This window comes from Solanum lycopersicum, chromosome 10 (assembly GCF_036512215.1).
Source record: "Solanum lycopersicum chromosome 10, SLM_r2.1".
Classification (NCBI taxonomy): domain Eukaryota; kingdom Viridiplantae; phylum Streptophyta; class Magnoliopsida; order Solanales; family Solanaceae; genus Solanum; species Solanum lycopersicum.
Window position 1 is genome coordinate 49,694,368 of NC_090809.1, and position 19,003 is coordinate 49,713,370.

At 30.9% G+C, this 19,003-nt stretch overlaps 1 protein-coding gene and 2 long non-coding RNA genes across 3 annotated transcripts; 1 reads left to right on the forward strand and 2 right to left on the reverse strand.

The window, feature by feature from the left end:
- Nucleotides 1-6,297: 6,297 nt before the first annotated feature.
- Nucleotides 6,298-6,807, forward strand: LOC101243751 (agamous-like MADS-box protein AGL62). The gene has a single exon (XM_004248853.1). It carries the CDS (start codon nt 6,298-6,300, stop codon nt 6,805-6,807), a length of 510 nt encoding a protein of 169 aa, XP_004248901.1.
- A 563-nt stretch (nt 6,808-7,370) lies between these two features.
- Nucleotides 7,371-10,360, reverse strand: LOC138339161 (uncharacterized). The gene is made up of 2 exons (XR_011212184.1): nt 9,344-10,360; nt 7,371-7,818 (listed from the first exon to the last, which is right to left on the reverse strand). It is a non-coding gene; the product is annotated as an uncharacterized lncRNA (long non-coding RNA).
- An 878-nt stretch (nt 10,361-11,238) lies between these two features.
- Nucleotides 11,239-13,617, reverse strand: LOC138339160 (uncharacterized). The gene is made up of 2 exons (XR_011212183.1): nt 13,353-13,617; nt 11,239-11,477 (listed from the first exon to the last, which is right to left on the reverse strand). It is a non-coding gene; the product is annotated as an uncharacterized lncRNA (long non-coding RNA).
- Between the last annotated feature and the right edge of the window lie 5,386 nt (nt 13,618-19,003).

Genomic DNA, 19,003 nt, shown 5'->3' on the forward strand with positions numbered 1-19,003 from the left:
TATTCGCTTCTGCTCCTGTATCTATCATAGGGGTATAATATCTGTTGTGATATCCTTCTACTATAATTTTTGCAAGTATAAATATTTTCATTAATCATTTTGTCCTTTTTATAATTATTTTCTTATTTTGACAAGTTATTGTTAATTGTTCATTTTCTATATTGTATGGTTTGACTTTTTCTAACCATTTTATTCCTAATGTAATATTATGATTTCCTTGGTATATTTTAAATTGTATTACTAAGGGTATTCCTCCTATAATTATTTCTTTTTCTGTTGTTTCTTCATTCGTGTTCACTATCTCACTAGGTAGTCCAGGGCATGTATGTCCTGTTCTTATAATTTCTTCTTCTAATACTAACTCTCTTGTTATATAATTTTCTTCTTGTCCTGTATTTATTAATATTTTATATTTTCTTTGGTCTATTATTCCTGTTATGAAATAATGATATGGTGTTATTTCTTCTTTATCTAATAAGCTTTGTGGAATTTCATATTTTCTTTTAGATGTACCCATCCTTGATGAGGTAGCTCTTGTCAATGTATTTGGTACGCTTGAAGTGCTTAATCTTTCTTTTACTATCTCTAAATTTTCTTCTATATCAATTTCTTTATAGCTATAGTCATTATTGTCTATTACAGTAATTATTTTTCAAAAGGATTTTCTATTTTTATTTTATTAATTTTATTTCTTGCTGTTATTTTATGCTTTGTTGTTAATATATATAAATTTTTACATCTTGCTGTAAATAATTTGCTCCCTGGTGCTAGTTCTATTCCAGACATTTTCCAATATAGAACTAATGATCTATCTATATTTTTATCTGTTAATGATACTGTATAATTAGCACTTATTGTAAACTTAAATTTTTGATATATTAAGTTTCCTTTTACTGCACTAATTATGCTTTTTTCTATAGGGTGTACAATTCTATCATCTGCTAAATATATTTCTATAGGTGTATCTATTCCTTCTCTAAAGCAGACTTTTATTAATATTTCTGTTCCTCCTAAATGTACATATTTTATTGGTGTTTTAGCTTTTATATCTTGTATTTCTTTGTTTATCATTCTTTTATTTATTATAGGTATATATGCTTTTCCTCTTGTGTATTTACAATCTATGATATGTTCATTTTGACTAACTACATAGTATTCTTCTTTTTGTCTTTTAAACCAATTTCTTAAAATAGGTATTTCTAGTACTTTTTCAACACTTAAATCTAATTCTTTTCCTTTTATTTGTTCAAATATCGTATTATCAAATATAATTTTCTGTTCTGATGATTCTTCATCTTGATATTCTTCCTTAGATATTATTTTTATTTCATTTTCAGACATTATATTTCTTCATCTGTTTCGTTGTAATCTATGTTAATATTTTCTTCTTCATTCTCAGTTTCTATGTCTGATACTTCATATATACTATCATTTTCACTTAATTCATAATCTATGTACTCTATTTGCATATATTTTTCATTGTCTATAATTAATTCTGCTATTTGTTTTCTCTTTGGATTTTTGGGTAATTTACAATCTTTAGCTATGTGTCCTATCTTTCCACAATAATAACAAGTACATTGGGATATTTTTCTTTTTGGTCTGTATGGTCTTTTTATTTTATGATTTTTTACATAATACCTTCGTCTTGGTTGTTTATATTTATATATAGTTTTGTTTTTTCTATAATTTTTATATCTTTTAGATTTTTGTTTTTTAGTTGTGCATCCAAATTGTGGTGCCATTTTATTTTTGCAACATGATAAATTTTTATTTAATACTTTTTCCATTTTAAATTTTTCTTTTTGGTTTTCACATAGTTGTATGAACCATTGATTTAAAAATTTTATTCTAGATCCTAAAGTATCTACCATTCCTTCATTATTCCAATCCTTTATCACATTTGTACTAAATGGTTCTGGTAATTTTGTATAATATTGTTTTCTTATTTCTTTTGCTTCGTCTAAATTGTATTTAGCTTTGTAATAATATTCTTTAAATGCGCAAGTATATTCTTCTAAGTAACACATTTTACATATAGCTAATTTTGTCATAAGTTGTCTATTTATTATTTTTTCTCTATTTTGTTCTCTTATATCTGTAGTCATGCCTCCAAATTCATTTCTTATTGCTGATTCATATTTATCTAGTATTTCTATATTTGTTGCTGATGGGGATCCATCCATTTTCTTATCATTTCTAAGTACTTCTAAACTTTCTGGGGGTAGATTTTCTATCCATAATTTTGCTGTTCCTATGAATGTTCTTTCTATGTATCTTGGTGTTTTCGCTGTTTCTATTTTGTTATCTATTAACTGTTTAGACATATTTCCTATCCATAACAATATTGTTTTATTTATATTTGCGACACAATCTAAATCTAAGAAATTGTATTGTTCATTTGCTGGTTTAGGTGTCCAATTTTTATTTAGTCTACTGTTCCATATTGCATTATTTCTGTCTGATTGTTGATAGCTTTTTGTATAATAAGTTGATGGTGTTCTCCTAGGACTAACTCTAGGACTATTTCTGGGACTATTATCTGGGGTTTTAACTCTTGACATACTAGGCCTATTCATATCTCCTGCATTTATTTCTAATTTTTTTGATTTATTTATCTGTTCTAGAATTTCTGTATATGTTTCACTTATATCACTTATTTCTGATTGTTGGTCATTTTCATTTCCGTCTATTTCATTTACTTCAATATCTTCATTTAGATCTTTTAGATCTTCATTTAGTTTCTGTTCCATTTGTTTTATTTCATTTGTTAATTCTAGCTCTTTATCTTTTTGTTTTTGTTTATTTTCATATAATAATTTTAACCTAGCTAATTCTTTTTCTAATTCACTTATTCTTGTATTTTTTATTTCTTATAAATTTTGTACTTCTTGTTTTGCTTGTGTTTTTATTTTTTCAATTTCTCTTGATTTATCTATTTCTTCATTTTCTTTTGTTATTCTTACCATAGCTGTTAAACTATCTTCTAATTTTGCTGTTTCTTTTTCTAGCATTAAGTATAAGTTATTTCCTATTCTCTTGTATCTTCTTCCTAAATTTGAAAATACTATTTTTATTATCATTCCATCTTGGTTTTCATATGTTTTTTCGTCTATTGCAAACTCTTCTTTATTCATTATGATCTATGTATTATATTATGTTGTAATTCATATTCAAGACAATCTAATTCTAATTCTAACATTAATATATCTTTTCTTTGTGCTAGTATTGATTTATTACATACTCCTGCTAATATATTTTCTTCTAACCTATTTTTTCTATGTTGTAATTCTTGTTCTTTCTCAGTTATTTTTTCCATTATTTTTTCTATTAATTGTTGTTTATAAATTTCTTTGTTCATACTGTTTTTTCAAATAGTGAACATATTTGTATTCTGTTTTCGAAATTATATTTATCAATTGATATTTTTTACCATTGTCTGTTTTGACTAGTTTCGATAGTTCATATTCTATATACAAGGGTCTTAATTTTTTCCATATTTTTCTTACCTTTTTATCTATCTTGGTTCTTTCCATTTTAGTATTTTTCTTCATCATAATTTTTTATATAATATTTTAAAAAGTCTACTTAATTTATCTGGATATTTAATCTTTTTTAACCTATAATTTCTACCATATCGTCTTAGCCAATATTCAGTCATATTTAATCTCCAATATCTAAATCATCATATAAATCATACATGTCATAATAAAGCTCATCTTGTATACTTTGTATGGTTAACTCAGTCCAACCTTGGGTTGTTATTTCTATTATCTCATATGTTAATAATTTATTATAAATTTCTCTTTTTATATCAGTATTCAAATTTTTTAGTATATAGAGTAGTAATATCTTATAATCAACATTATCGTCTAATAGGTATGTTTCCATTTTTATTATTTTCATTTTTCACTAAAACTTTATTCCTTCCAACCTCTTAATAAATTATACTTGCTTATTATGCAAAAATAATGATTTAATAATCATCTCGTCTGGTCACTACTACAGCTTTCTTCTTTGATTAGTTACCCTAACAGCGCCTCAACTTTGTTTACTCCCCTAAACGGCCTTCTCTGCCTACCGGTTTCAACCTTAGGATGGCATAGTCTGGGCATACTTATTCGAAGAATATTTCTGTAGCAAACTTTCTAAAGATGGTTATTATAACATTATTCAAACATGATAAACAATTATAATTAACAAGAGATTTTCAGGAATAAATTAATTTAGCTACTCATGAATATAAAATGGTATACCTGTTTTTGTGGATTACTAGGATGAGCAGGATGAAATTCTGTACGAACCGTGTACAATTTCCCAACGGAAAGGGACAAGAGTCGTGCGATCTCGAGCGAAGGACAACAAATTTTGGAGATCACTCCACCTGTCCTGCGAAGGACGCATTTCTTGCTGGAAACGTACAAAATATGCAGAGATTCGCCCAAAGTTGAGCCAGAAGATGGAACGAAGAGAGAGGAACGATAGCAGCTTTTACGTTGACGCCGTGTATCATCATCATCTAGAGCTTCTCTCTCGCATTGCCGTTGACGTTGTTGTCTAGCGAAACGCCATGAAGATGGCGTGAATAGCTGTCTCATCACGCGTTTCTCACACGTTAAAACAGAAGACGAAGAAGAAGAGGGAAAAGACGGATGGGTCGGGTTGCGTTGTTGGGCTTAGCTGAATGGGAGTAAAAAAGTTGGGCTTGAAGAAGGAAATAAAATAAAGGTGAAGTGAATTTTTATATTTTAGTTGGATTGTGAGGGAATTGGGCCGGGGATAGAGTTTTGGGCTGCGGAAAATCTAAGGAAGACCCAAACTTAGTCTTTTAGCTAAATGCTACCATTTTAGTCAAACTAAAATTGTAGACGGTCAATTTGATTAGATAAGACGAATTAATCAAAACTAAAAAGCTTCTTAAGGTTAACAAAATAAAATAATTATTTTGAAAATAAACTAATATTTCAAAATATGAGCTAAAATGCTTAAACAAATATTCGTCAACAAAATGATACTATCACTATTATACTTTTTCCGATTTTAAATATTCGTAAAATTGAAATGATCATAAGAATAAATATGCAAGATAATACGATAGTTAAAAACAATAGAGACAACGTCAAACCTTATTTAAAATAACTCGCAATTCAAAATTTATTTGTTACTGTTGTTTTCATTATATATATATATATATACACACACACACACACAAATTTATAAAATAAATTATTTAAACTCGAGAAGCTTGCTAGTTAATTACCTATCGAGGCGGACCAAAATTTAGGTGTCAACAAATATGTTTCCCTGTTATGGTTAAATTTTAGATTTAGTTTTATATTAATATATTTTCCTATTATGTTAAACATCAGATTTTTGTTCTGTAATAATATATTTTCCTATTATGGTTAAAGTTTAGATTTAGTTATATATTGACATATCTTCCTATTATAGTTCAATTTTAGATTTAGTTTTATATGAACATATTTTCTTATTATGGTTAAGTTTTAGATTTAGTTTTGTATTAACATATTTTTTCATTATGGTTAAACTTTAGATTTAATTTTATATTATTATATTTTCATATTATGGTTTAACTTTATATTTGTTTTAATTATTAAAATATTTTCCTGTTATGATTAAATTTTAGAATTAGATCTATACTAACTTATTTTCCTATTATGGTTAAATTTCAGATTTAGTTTTATATGAACTTTTTTTTTTACTATGGTTTAAGCTTTAGATTTAGCTTTATATTAATATATTTTCCTATTATGGGTAAACTTTAGATTTAATTTTATATTAATATATTTTCAATTATGGTGTAATTATTAACATGTTTTCCTATTATGGTTAAACTTTAGAATAAGATCTATATTAACTTATTTTCCTATTATGGTTAAATTTCAGATTTAGTTTTATATTGACATATTTTTCTGTTACCATTAAATGTTAACTTTAATTTTATATTAATATATTTTCCTATTATGGTTTTTAGATTACTTTTATATTAACATTTTTTTTAATTATGATTACATTTAAGGTTTATTTTTGTTAATGCAAATGGAAACTTTGATTTGCTTTTTACACAAAAAATTTCTATCTACAAGTTAATAAATTATAAAATTGATTTCCCTTACTAATTTTATCTATAATGAAGATATTATTTTTATTTATAATAGAAATTTAGTTATGTGCCACTTGATAAAAAATTTAATGTATATAAATAGTCGCGATATCGTCTTCTCATAAGTATCATTTACTAAAAGCATTTCATAAATCGTGTTTTATCAATTAGCCATGGAGAATAAGAAGACTAAAGGACGTCAAAAGATACCAATGAAAAAAATAGAAAATGAAAAGGCCTTGTTAAGTTCATTTTCAAAGCGCCGTAATGGTTTGTTCAAAGCAGCGAATAATCTCGTAAAAAAATTTGATGTAGACATTGGAATAATAGTGTTTTCTCCTACTGGTAAGCCTCATTCATATTTTCATCCTACAGTTGATGCAGTCATTTCTCGTTTTCAGAATCCTGATATGCAGTTAAGTGATGAAACTCACCTGGCCATGATTTTTGCTCGAAATTCGGTGAATCAACTCGAAAAAAAGCTTGAAGAACTTGACATCCAAGAAAAAATTGAAATTGATCGAACAAATTATCTTGACCAAATGACAGAAACTAGACAGAAAGGTTGGTGGGAATCAATTGAGCAACTTAATGAAGATGAAGTGTCCAAGTTTGAAGAATGGTTGAATGTTGCTAGTTTTACTATGCACTACCGTTTGAACCAATCAATTGTGTCATCCTAATTGGAATGTGAATCTTGTGGAGTGTTAAGTTTGAATGAAATCACTCATAAGTTATCTTAGGTTATCAAATCCAGGTTGAGGGTTTCAATTCAGGTTTTAGGATTTAGTTTTTAGAGTTCAGAATCAAGTCAGGGTCATGGTCAAAATCAATATTCGGCGCTAGAATCAAAATTCAGGGTTTAGGTTCAAGGATAAGGTTTAGGGTCCTAGAAAGTTCAAATTTATATTATTGAGATGTTGAATTTCTGTTTTGCCTTTTATTTTATTTTAATAATATTACAATCATGTAAGTTGCTATGATTTTCATTAATAATATCTGATCTAATTGTTTATATTATTTTCTCATTTAAATAAACGAACATTCATATCTCTTTTCGATTTTAGCTTTGGATTATTTTTCAAATTCAACTCAAATGTTGTCAAACCTTATCATATGCATTATTATAATTAAATCAAAATATTTAATTGAACCAAACTTCTTTTGTTATTTGGTTTAGGATTATAACTTTTTTAAAAATAATTTATCAATTGAATTGTTGTATCATGTTCTATATCTATAAAACTAGTGGAAAGTTGCTCATGCTTTGCAGGAGCCCAATGACTTAGTATTAAAAGTTGAATGTGCCATTAATTAAACTTCATCGCTAATTTGTTGCTTCATACTAAATGAAATGATAATTACAATCAGAAGATTGTTGCATAGAGCATGAAATTTATCTAATTTCCTTATAAATAACTAAATAAAAAAACATAACATACAAATGTTGTCCCCAAAATTTAATTAGAGCCTCAGTTACTCCATTTTTTAAAACCATAGTGTTGCTTGTTGCATATCGGTTGTACCATTATCCTCACTATGCTATTAAGTACATTTGTCTTTGCAGGTTGGTGCAACATATCTTGTCTAACCAAAATTGTCTAGGCTACTTTCTTCCATTGTTTCGGACTTCTTGCTGAAATTGTTTTAACCTCTAACTCTCTCAAGAGAGTGAATTATACTTTGTTTGTCATCTGTAAATTTAAGAAAAAAATAGTTTTACTTTAAAATAGTTGAAGACGATTTATGTGGTGTATAAGTGTGTAGTTAAGAATTGAATAATAAATGGCAGGAGGGGAGGGGGTAATAATTTTTTTTAAAAAAACAATATTCTTAAACTATGTGAAATTGAACAAAATAACCCTGTTAATAGATTGGTCAATTGGTCTAAAATGCTCTAGCTTGTCATCATAATTTAGTTTTAAAAATGTCTTTGCTACTAGTAAGTTTTATCAGAAACACCCACATCGTTACTTAAGGGATCAAAAATGTTATTTTTTTTTAAAAATAAATATATTATTTCTAGACTAAACTATTAGTAACAGGGGCATTTTGAACCAAATTATTAACAGTAAAAATATCTTTGACCAAACTATTAAACGGAGACATTTTTGTTCAATTTCACATAGTTATCTTTCAATAAAATTAAAGAGTTTCAAAAAGAAATATTGTATTCCTAAATATTTGTACTCACTATTATAGAGCTACCTGTGATTCTTATGCCGATTAGATATAAAATAGAAAAACTAAGGGTTTGTTTGGTCATGCGATACGAAATTATAATATGTAATTATGAGATGATTTTGAAGTTTTGTTTGGACATACGATTTAGACTTTCTAAGTTATATGTTTTTTCATAAACATACAACCTCCATAAGTTATAAAACTATCAAAATTGTCCCAATTGTTTATACTATCTTACCAAATAAAAGTTTATGAAATCGCACTATACTATATTACAAAGCTATCCTAAAGAATACAACATTTACTGGTCAAACCTTAATTCAATACAAAAAAATTGAATTAGTAGCTAAAGAAATTATTTTTGCAAATAAATGCCAAAGTGATTAGTCTCGTCCACTCAATATAATTATGAAATTCTTATTATGATGAATCATTGATTTGAATGAAATAGTAATAAATTTAATAAAAAAGTAATGAATTTTGTGAATATAAATAGTAAATTAAGTATGGATTGGAAATAAAAAATAACTTTATACTGGAGCTAATAAATGTTATAGAGATATAAATGGCTTAAAAAGAAATGATATGAATTATAAGTTGTATTAATATATGAAACGAATGGCTAGTAGATATATATATAAATTAAATATGTGTTATTTTTACAAAATATAAACTTGTGGGTTAATTTATGTATTTGAAAAATCTCAAATCATAATTTGAAATTTTCAAATCATGATTGTTTGAGAATCTAGAATTTCATCGCGCGATGAAATTATAAAATAAAATCAGCATGAAATCGCATACCCTTCGATTTCATAATTTCATGTCATGATATGAAATCACATTTCCTTTTATTTCATAATTTCGTATAATAATATGAAATCGCATGATCAAACGCCTAAGGGGATAACAAATATGATATTTTATGCCTTTTAAAGATATAACTACTAGAGGTAATTCAAGTCATCGAAATCCAAAATAATAGTGAAATTGATAAATTAGTATAATAAATTAAGGTCTGAATCAGAGGATAACCTTGTTAGTGTCCGCCTTATCATTATCATATTGTTGTTCAATACCGCCCTTCGGGGTGGAGGGTGCGGATAGCAAACCTAGCGTGCCCAAAATATTCCGGTGAGCAGGACCAGAGTTAGGCTAAGAATTGATGCCGAACAAAATGACAGTCGATGTCTACATGTTTGATGCATTCGTGAAAAACAGGGTTCTTGAAAATATGTATAGTAACTTGGCCATCTCAATGAACAGAAACAGGCAATGAAGGATGAACAGAGAGATCTTCGAGTAAACGAACAAGCCAAAGTGATTTCAGCAACAACTGGAAGCATAGAGCGATACTCGGCCTCAACCGAAAAAAGAGAGATAGAGGGTTGTTTCTTTGATTTCAAAGATATAGGATTCCCTCCAAGAGTAAAAAAGAACCCACTGATAGAACCACGACTTTCTGGGCAGGTCTCCCAATCATCATCGCAAAAAGAGAGTAATTTGAAAGAAGGGGAATACGATGGAATAAACCAAGCCTTGGACCCAGAAGAACATAGAGAATGACATGGATTGCAGCATCAAGTTATGGTTAGCGTGGTTGTTGCATATATTGACTCAAATGTTGCACAGAAAAGAATAAATCAGGATACATATGTGTAAGAAAATTAAGCTTTCCAATCAACCTTCGATATAAATTAGGATTAGGTGATAAAACACCCTCTCCAGCTTTTAATAGATTAGATGGATCCAAAGGATAAAGGAACTGGTCGAAGATGAAGGCAATCAAACTCTGTCAATAATTCCATTGCAAACTTCCGCTGAATCAGAATTATCCCATGAGGCTTATGGAGTACCTCAATCCCCAAAAAATAATGTAAATTTTCCAAGTCTGTGATTTTGAATTCAGCATAAAAAAACCCCCCTTAATAGCATGTATGTCATCAACATCATTTGCTGTCAAAAAAATGTCAACATATGCTGCCAACAAAATGATAGCAAACCCATTTTATTTAGAAAACAGAGAATAATCATAATAAGAGTGTTTATGACACTTGAAATTGAGTGTCGAGGTCAATTTAGAATACCATTGGCGTGAACCCTGCCAAAGTCCATATAATAATTTTTTGAGTTTGCAGACAACAGTAGGACAAGGGCTTTCAAAATCACGGGAAAACTTCATAAATATCATTTCATCTAAATCGCCATGTCGGAAAGCATTGTTCACATCATGTTGGAATATCCCCATCGATTAGTTGTTATCTTCACGACATGGCTAAAGAATTTAGTAAAATCTATCCCCTTCCTCTGTATGTTCCCCCCGTGTAACCAACCTTGCTTTTATTTTCTCAAGTGTCCCATTTGACTTCAACTTCACCTTGTTTTACTAAGTTTCAGAAAATATTATATTTTATGTTTTTAACTTTTTAGAGTCGTCACTTAATTTTTGGAGAAAAATCAAAAAAATTATTTTTCCATTTGATCAAAAATAGGAAAACCAAATTGAAAGATTTTTTGGAGGGGGAGGAGGTTCGGGGATTCTCATTTATATTTTAGAAAGGTTTTACGACACCTAATATATTCACCAACTTGTGATTTTACGGCAACTAAATTATATTACTAAAAATAATTTTAACTTGATAAATGAAACTAAACATAGCGAGAAACCTAACTTGCAAATTTTATTATTTTAAAACTAATCAGATTTTGAATTCATTTAAAATTCTTTCCAAAAGATGGGACAAAATCAATCTATTATCTAATGAGTTGCCTATTTCGCAAATGTTATTTGTTTATCATTTTTACGTCTATTTAGAGACGGTCGATTTAGTTAAGATAGTTAAAACATAAAGGCATCTTACGAGGTATTTTGAACTTTTTTAACCCTAAAACTAACGGCAATTAATAACACAAGTAAATAAGCAGTAAAGTGAGAGAGAGAAAAAGAGAGGGTCGAGTCCAAATTCGATTTCTGTGCACGTGAATCGATATTTGGATCCCTTTGTTTTTGCTTTAGGCCTTGGGCCTATTTGATTTGTATCTGTCCTAAACTACTAAGATAATAATATACAAAAGGACTTGGGCCACAGAAAAATAAAATACAATATTTCCATGATAATTTGGACCACTTCTTCAAATCTCCTACTTCTTGACCTTGCAACTTCGGGACCTGTGCGCCGATTTCCGATGAACCTAACTCAAATTTTAAAGAATATGGCCGATTTGCGATAATGAAGTTTGGGTTTTAAGCAACCCGAAATGCATAGGAGATTTGGATCCAAAAGATTCCATCGACGCTCACATGTAACAAGAATGAATATATGAAATATATAGGTAACAAGTCATTATTTAATGAATATAATAATATGTATAGAAAAAAACTAAGGGAGGGATCATGTTCCGTTATCTCAACTGCCAAACATTATGAAGGGACAATAATTCAGAGGATCCACCCCATGATACAATCCATTAAAATTTGCCAAAACACGTCACCACTCATAAAATTAAATGGTAGTAGCAAATTTGGTGAACAAAACATAATATGTGAAATTCCAAATCCTAACTTGTCTAATAAACCCCATGAAAGGAAAATCAAGACGCAAAATATATGTGTCATAAACTTGCACATAACTCAAAATATGCAGAAAACAATAAATTAATACCAATTTTAATTAATGAACAAGGCTATTGTGACTTAGAGATAGAGGGGATATACAGGTAAAAGGGACTAATTAAAATGATAAGCAAAAATTTCCAGCAATAAGCATATAAACTATTACGGGACAACGATGATCAACATGATGCAAACGGGTCAACATTTCACAGCGGATTCCTCCTATCATAAATTAGTATTTCCCAACTCAAGGATGAAACAATATAAGACCAATAAAAAAAACTAAAAATCCCAGAAATTATAAACAACCAAAATCAATTTTATTATAACAAAGTAATGCATACATAAACAAAAACTTTTCTTCCTAGCAGACAAATAAACTCAAAATAGCTCAGGAGGATGCATATTGTATTCAGACACATTTAAGCAATTAAAGAAGAAAATACATGATATTAGTAAAAACTTTATACAAAACATATCAACAAAGAGAAAGACATTGGCCGGGGATTAATATATAATAGCCTAAAATTACATGATATCTCGAACTAAATTACTACAAAGATCTTAACATACCGACTTATCACTTCATACAACTTGATTTAACGCCAAAGTTTTGCAGCAAACAAAGGATGAAAAACGTATAGACACATTAAGGGGGGAGAAACATCAGATATGGAGGCAGAATATGTGTCAACAACACCAATCCCAAAAATTATAGAAACTAAATAGGCAGTTGAACCACGAGGGTTTGAGAACGGGAGGAAAACGAGCATTAGCACCAAACTAATAATCGATAATACAATATACATTTTCATCTTATTCTAAAGAAAAACAGTACTACCAGTAGCAAAATGAAATAAGAAAGAACAGAACTTTTGAGGCATAGGACCAGCAAAACACGATAAAAGATTTGGCCTAACTAAACAAATATGCAAGCAGAAATATCATAGCACAAGTCAGACCCTTCCCCCCAAAAAAAGAGAGGCCACACCGTTGAGCACAAATTCATGAAAAAAGTTTTTATTCTATTGAAGCTAACAGGATGAAACGACTAAGAACACACTCGTCATGTTAATGTGACCTCAAATAACCACTTGAAAATACATTGGGAAATAAGGAGATAAACTTCTTCAAACTAATGAATATGTAGCCAAAATGGGAAAATTACTTCAGTGAACTGAGTCAAGGTGATTGACATGATTAATTCAAGCTTGAGGCAAGCATGACAATCGCGCAATAGAAGAGGACATGGTCGGCGATATGAGCTTAAGCAAGTATTAAACCACTAAGAAAAAAAACACATACTAACATTAAAAAAAATGAAGGGAAAAACATAAATTGAACACATCGCAGAAACTCATCTTAGGATCTCGGAAGAACTACCCATCAAATCAACTCAAAAAGAGAAACCAAAGATTACGAGTTGTTTACCTTGTTGTGGGCGGCGACTGGACAAGACGAGCTAATACACAAAACAACCTTCACTTTCCCGTTATTCCAAGGACGGTTCTTGCGTGCTGCGATATCAGACGATAAAGAACGCTTTGAGGAAGAAAACAAAGTTGGAGTATACCGGCTTGATTTTCCTCGCTTTCCCGTTACGCTTGCCCTCGTTGCTCACGCGCCTGGGTTTCTTCCTTGGACTTGGCATATGGCCACGCGAGGAAGAAGAGAGATTGACGCGGGTCGGTTAATTGGATATAAGAAATTGGATTGAATTTTGATCTTATGAGATTGGGTTAGGGAGAAGTGGGCTGGGAGTGGGCCTTTTCTAGGAATAATTACATAGGGCTGGTTTCAATTTAGGGACGATTGGGCTGATGCAGAGTAGGACCAACACCTTGTCTTTTGAATAGAATTAAACGAATAGACTAAGGTTAATATAAAATGAATTTATCAACAAGCTTTTTTTTTAATTCTATCGAGATAAAATAAAATGACTTGGTTATAAATCGATGACTCAAAATATGAACTACTAATTCAGACAAAAGTAACCTAACAAAGTGTTAAGTAAGACTAAATTATTCTCATGTATCATCTAAAAATTATAAGTAGTAAGATTAACCTAGGATAATTTAAAACCATTTTATTTACATATATATATTTGTATGAATTTTATAGAATTTAATTATTTCAAATCGTTTAAAATAATTTATTTTAGGGAGTGTCAACACACCTTATACACCCATTTGCAAAGTAAATTTTTCTTCGCATGGGGTAAGTCAACTACATCCCAAGTATCATTGACAATCAGGGCATAAGTTTCCTTTGTCATGGCTTCTTTCCACCCAGGGTGTACAAGATATTTGGAATAACTGGTTGTTTCATTGATGTGGGAAATGGAGTTAAGTAAGTGCTGGTTGGAAGAGGAGATACTAAAAAAAGAAACAGAAAGAGGAGACACGGGTGACAAGAAACAGTCTAAGGAAACATTTGTTAAGAAAACTGGGTTGCAGATATAATCTTCTAAATAAGATGGGGTTTTAACCACTCGAGAGGATTTGCGCAAAATAAGAGGATTAATGGAAGGAACCTCAGTTGGAGTAGGAATATGAATCGGAATAGGAGGAGGCAAACCAGGAAACTCAGTTTCAAGATGAGGAAAGGACAAGGAGAGTCCATGGTAGGAGGTGAGGAGAAAGGTATATGAGCTGTGTCATTAATGGAATCAGGAACGAACCTTACTGGAAATAAAAGAGACTTTGTGGTTATGCAAGAAAAAGGAAAAATGTTTTCATGAAAGACAACATTTCTGAACACTAAAATTTTCTGAGAAGGAAGACTAAGTAATTTATATCCCTTCTTCCCAAAAGAATATCCCAAAAACAAACAGGTTTTCGCCCTAGGGTCCAATTTAGAACTTCCTGATGATACAGTAGAGGCAAATCCTAGACAGCCAAAGCATCAAGGATAAAATAATCGGGTGTAGTCCCAAAAAGCTTTCCAAAAGGATTTTTGAAATGTAGGATTCTCGTAGGACACCTATTTATCAAAAAAGTGGTTGTCATGAGACAGTCCCTCCAGAATTTGTGGAAGTTTAGATTGAAGTAACAGGGCTTTTGACACCTCCAAAAAATGTCTATGTTTGCGTTCTACTATGTCATTTTGTTGTGGTGTGTCCACACTGGATGTTTGATGTAGAATGCCCCAAGAATTTAAGAAAGAGCAATACTCAAAACTACTACCCGATTCCTAGGCATGATCGTACCTGATGATATTAACCCTTTTATTGAATTTTGTTTCAATTATGATGAGAATAGATTTCAAAATTATAAAGCAATGCTTTTGGTGGCCAACAAATAAGTCCAGGTTTCCCTTACTATAGTCATCAACTATAGTAAGGAAATAGTTGAAACCATCATTAGTCGGAACTTTATATGATCCCCAAGTGTCAATATGGATTAAATTAAAAGGTTGTTTGTTTAGCTTGCTTAGCCAGAGGAAAAGTATCACAAGGGAAACTGAATTTAGAACAAACTGAATTAGAAATTCCATTGATGTTTTTCATGTTGGATAAAGGCATGTGACCTAACCTAATGTGCCACAGCCTACTGTTTACATCAGAAAAGGAAAGAACTTCTGTCAATTCTATGACTTGACTGACTTCAGACTGGAATGAACCATCCAAGAAATCTTTCGCCCTAAGTAAGATCTAACTTGCTTTCTCCCGGGATTCTCTTATATAACCAACCAAGCCAGGGGAAGGGCTAGCCTAGAAGACAAACTACAAGGCAAAATGCCTTTTGATTGAGAAACAGAACTATCATAAGTAGTACTAGGATTGATAGTATTAGAGACTACCAGAGAACTGGGCTGCAACACGTAGAGACCATTTTGGAAATCACCAAGGACCTTGGGGCTCTTCATTGAAGGGCCCTGTATCAGACAATGAGAGGAATTAAACATAAGATGATAACCAAACTAAAGGCATAGTTTGTGAAGAGAGAACGAACCAAACATCATGAATTACTATTTGTGTAAAAAGCTTGACAGAACCTCCATGAGTGACCTCAACATTTTGAGAATTTGGTAGTTGTACAAAGATAAATCTAGTCAAAGGTAATAAAGAAAGCGATAGATCCTTATTGAAACTCATGCTCTCAGTTGCACCCGAGTCTATTATCCAAGATTTCCTACGGATGGTAGTCCTCAAATGATTTGAACTAAAAGGGAAAGGAATGTGAATTGTACCAGCACAATTGTTACTAGCAGAAGCAAGGGAATTAGTGCCATAATCATCAGGTTTTATTTGGTGAAGCAACAATATCACTTGTTCCAACTATTCCTTAGTAAGAGGCTTGCGTTTTCTCACTCGTATCCCTATTATACATGAACTGAGCCCCATATCCTTCATTGCGGAGCACTGTATTACATGGACATAATTTTGAAAAGATTTTTTCTTAGTCAACTTAAAATTGGATGGAAAACCATGTATTTTATAGCACTTATCAATGGTGTGTCCATGGTTTTTGCAATATCTGCAAGTCAATCCATATTTTCTGTGTTCAGTGAAAAAACCTCTGCCTTTATAGATTTGAAGAATTTGGCCTCTGATTTCCACTATTTTGTCCTACCCGATAGAAGAAGAAGACTCTCTTGGGTATTTAGGAGTGTTGTGCATTTTTCTTTTTTTCCTCTTGCATCAAAAGACCCTATGCATTAGCTATGCAAGGAAGAGGTGAGATCATGAGGGAAGCAAGTCCCATCAAGAACCGTACCAACCTCGCATCTTGTTTCACTTTAATATTTCTACCTCTTACTTCAAAGGTGTAAAGAATTGAAGCATCTAAGTTGTCGACTTCATCTTATAGACTTTTCATCTTGGTATAGTAGATTGCAATGTCAGTCGCACCTTAAACAAGATCACTCAGCGTTTTTTGTAGCTGAAATAGCTTAGCCCCGCTTCTTTATCCTAAATCTACACCTGAAGGTCACTCTAAAGTTCTTTAGCAGTAGAGAAATATATAACACTCTAATAAATTTCACGAGAAAGAGAATTCAAGAGCCAAGATACTACCCTATTATAGGCCCTAAGCCAAGCCTTATGCAGCTCTGAATCAGGTGTTGGTTTAGGAGAGGAACCATCAATCAAACCTATCTTGTTCTTAGCAGTCAAAGCAATAAAAAATTCTCGTTTGCAACCTGTAAAACCCTTCATATTAAATGGGGTATTAACAAGAAGCATCCCTGGTATAAAATGTGAGATGTATAAGGATGAGAAAAATTGATATGATTTACTATTGTGTGAACAACAGTCTCAGAAGATGTAGAAGAATTTGTAGTGGTAATATAAAACCATCTCAAAAGATCTTCAAACAAAAATTGATATAGATTCAAGAGGAAGAAAAATATATGCAAAAAGCTTTGAGTAGGTTTCTTCACAGGACCTGCTGTGATACCATATTGGAAAAGAGACGAAACAATTTGGAAATATTGTCTTCTGTATTTTCTCTTTTGATGTGCATCATTTCATTATGTAGAGAATAAAATCTAACTACCTGGACAAATGACCACTAACTATTTGTTATTCCTTGACAAACTAATTTGATGTATAAAATAATATTTCCAATACACTGCAACAGATAAGAAGAAAATACAAAATACAATCTAGAAGCTTTCGTAGGAGGTTCTAGGTGTATATCAACGAGGACACGTGTACGCTCAAGATTACGCTGGAACTTCTTCTTTGATTTTGAAAAGTCCGCCTTATCATTATCATTCTGTTTTTCAATAAAATTCAATAGATGCTTTTTCATAAGCTCTACCTCCGTCCTCAGTCGTAGTAAAAGTTCCAAGCCACACTCTAGCTTCCCTTCTTAGATTTCCAATTTCCGTAGCCCATTTTCCCAATGATCTATGTCACACTCCTATGTAATTTTTCTTCTTCCAACAATCTTTGATGTGCTGTTGTAGTTAACATCGACCGCCATTGATGATGTTGCAAAATAATTGCAGCCTAAACATGTTCTCAAGGACCTTGACACAACCATTTGGTGGAATATCTTTTCATATAACCATGATAAGATCTCAAAACCAATACGGATTATAATCATTAGTGAACTTGAAATAACCACCACACACTCATAAGGCACACACGCTCATAGGTATTATCAATATTTCCTTCTAACAACATAAACTTTTCTCAAGCTTAAATTATAAAAAATTAATCTTTGGACATCTGATACTCATCAAGGGAGAACAAAACTTATCTAACCCAAAGAAAAAGAATGATCTAGTAACCACCCATCGAGCGATACACCCAAGCATACATAACCTCTAATAACATTATCAAATTCCTAGATTAATAACTATTATAAACAAATCATAAGAATGACAAAACTAGATTGAAAGGTCCTCACATTCAATCTCACATAGTCAAAACATGATATTGATGATGAGATAAATCTTAAGTCCATTGAACAACTTTAAATTTTCATGGTAGCTATCCTATAAATTCTCATAAATAAAATTGTGCATGTAGAATTACTAGTGTACTTCAACTATCCCAAACAACATCAAATCTTCCACAACTGAATCAACAAGTCTAACCTAGGATGCCGCCTTACCAGGAGGACAATCACATAATTGATACATAACCCAGGTTGAATCACTCTAGATACTTCTTCCATAGTGTCCATATCAAATATTTTCATTCATCTGACTCTATCTCTTTGATTTTCCATCTATCCACAATCACTAATTTAGTCCCTATTATTAGTGCGCAAATACTTGGTTTATCAAACCCCACATTCACTGAACTCAACACTTTAATACTAACAAAACATCATAACCACACTAATCATCTACCTTACTCCCAAACCATCATCAAAATTAAAGTATTTTTACAAAATACATGTTCAAAATATGGTTATATCTCTTTCTATTTAAGCATTTCATGAAAAGTACGAGTCTAAAACAAGGCTAGTAGCACTAATTCAAAATTTATAGTACCTTTCCATCAAGATAAAACTATAAAATCACACTCAAAATTAACTCCACACCACTTCCACATACCATGCTTTAGCTAAATTTGTAAACCATCACATACCTCATGCCAACACTTAGAAAAATTCTCGGTCACT

What these genes read in the sequence shown, in the direction of transcription:
- LOC101243751 (XM_004248853.1), top strand. Translation starts at nt 6,298, where the DNA reads ATGGAGAATAAGAAGACTAAAGGACGTCAAAAGATACCAATGAAAAAA.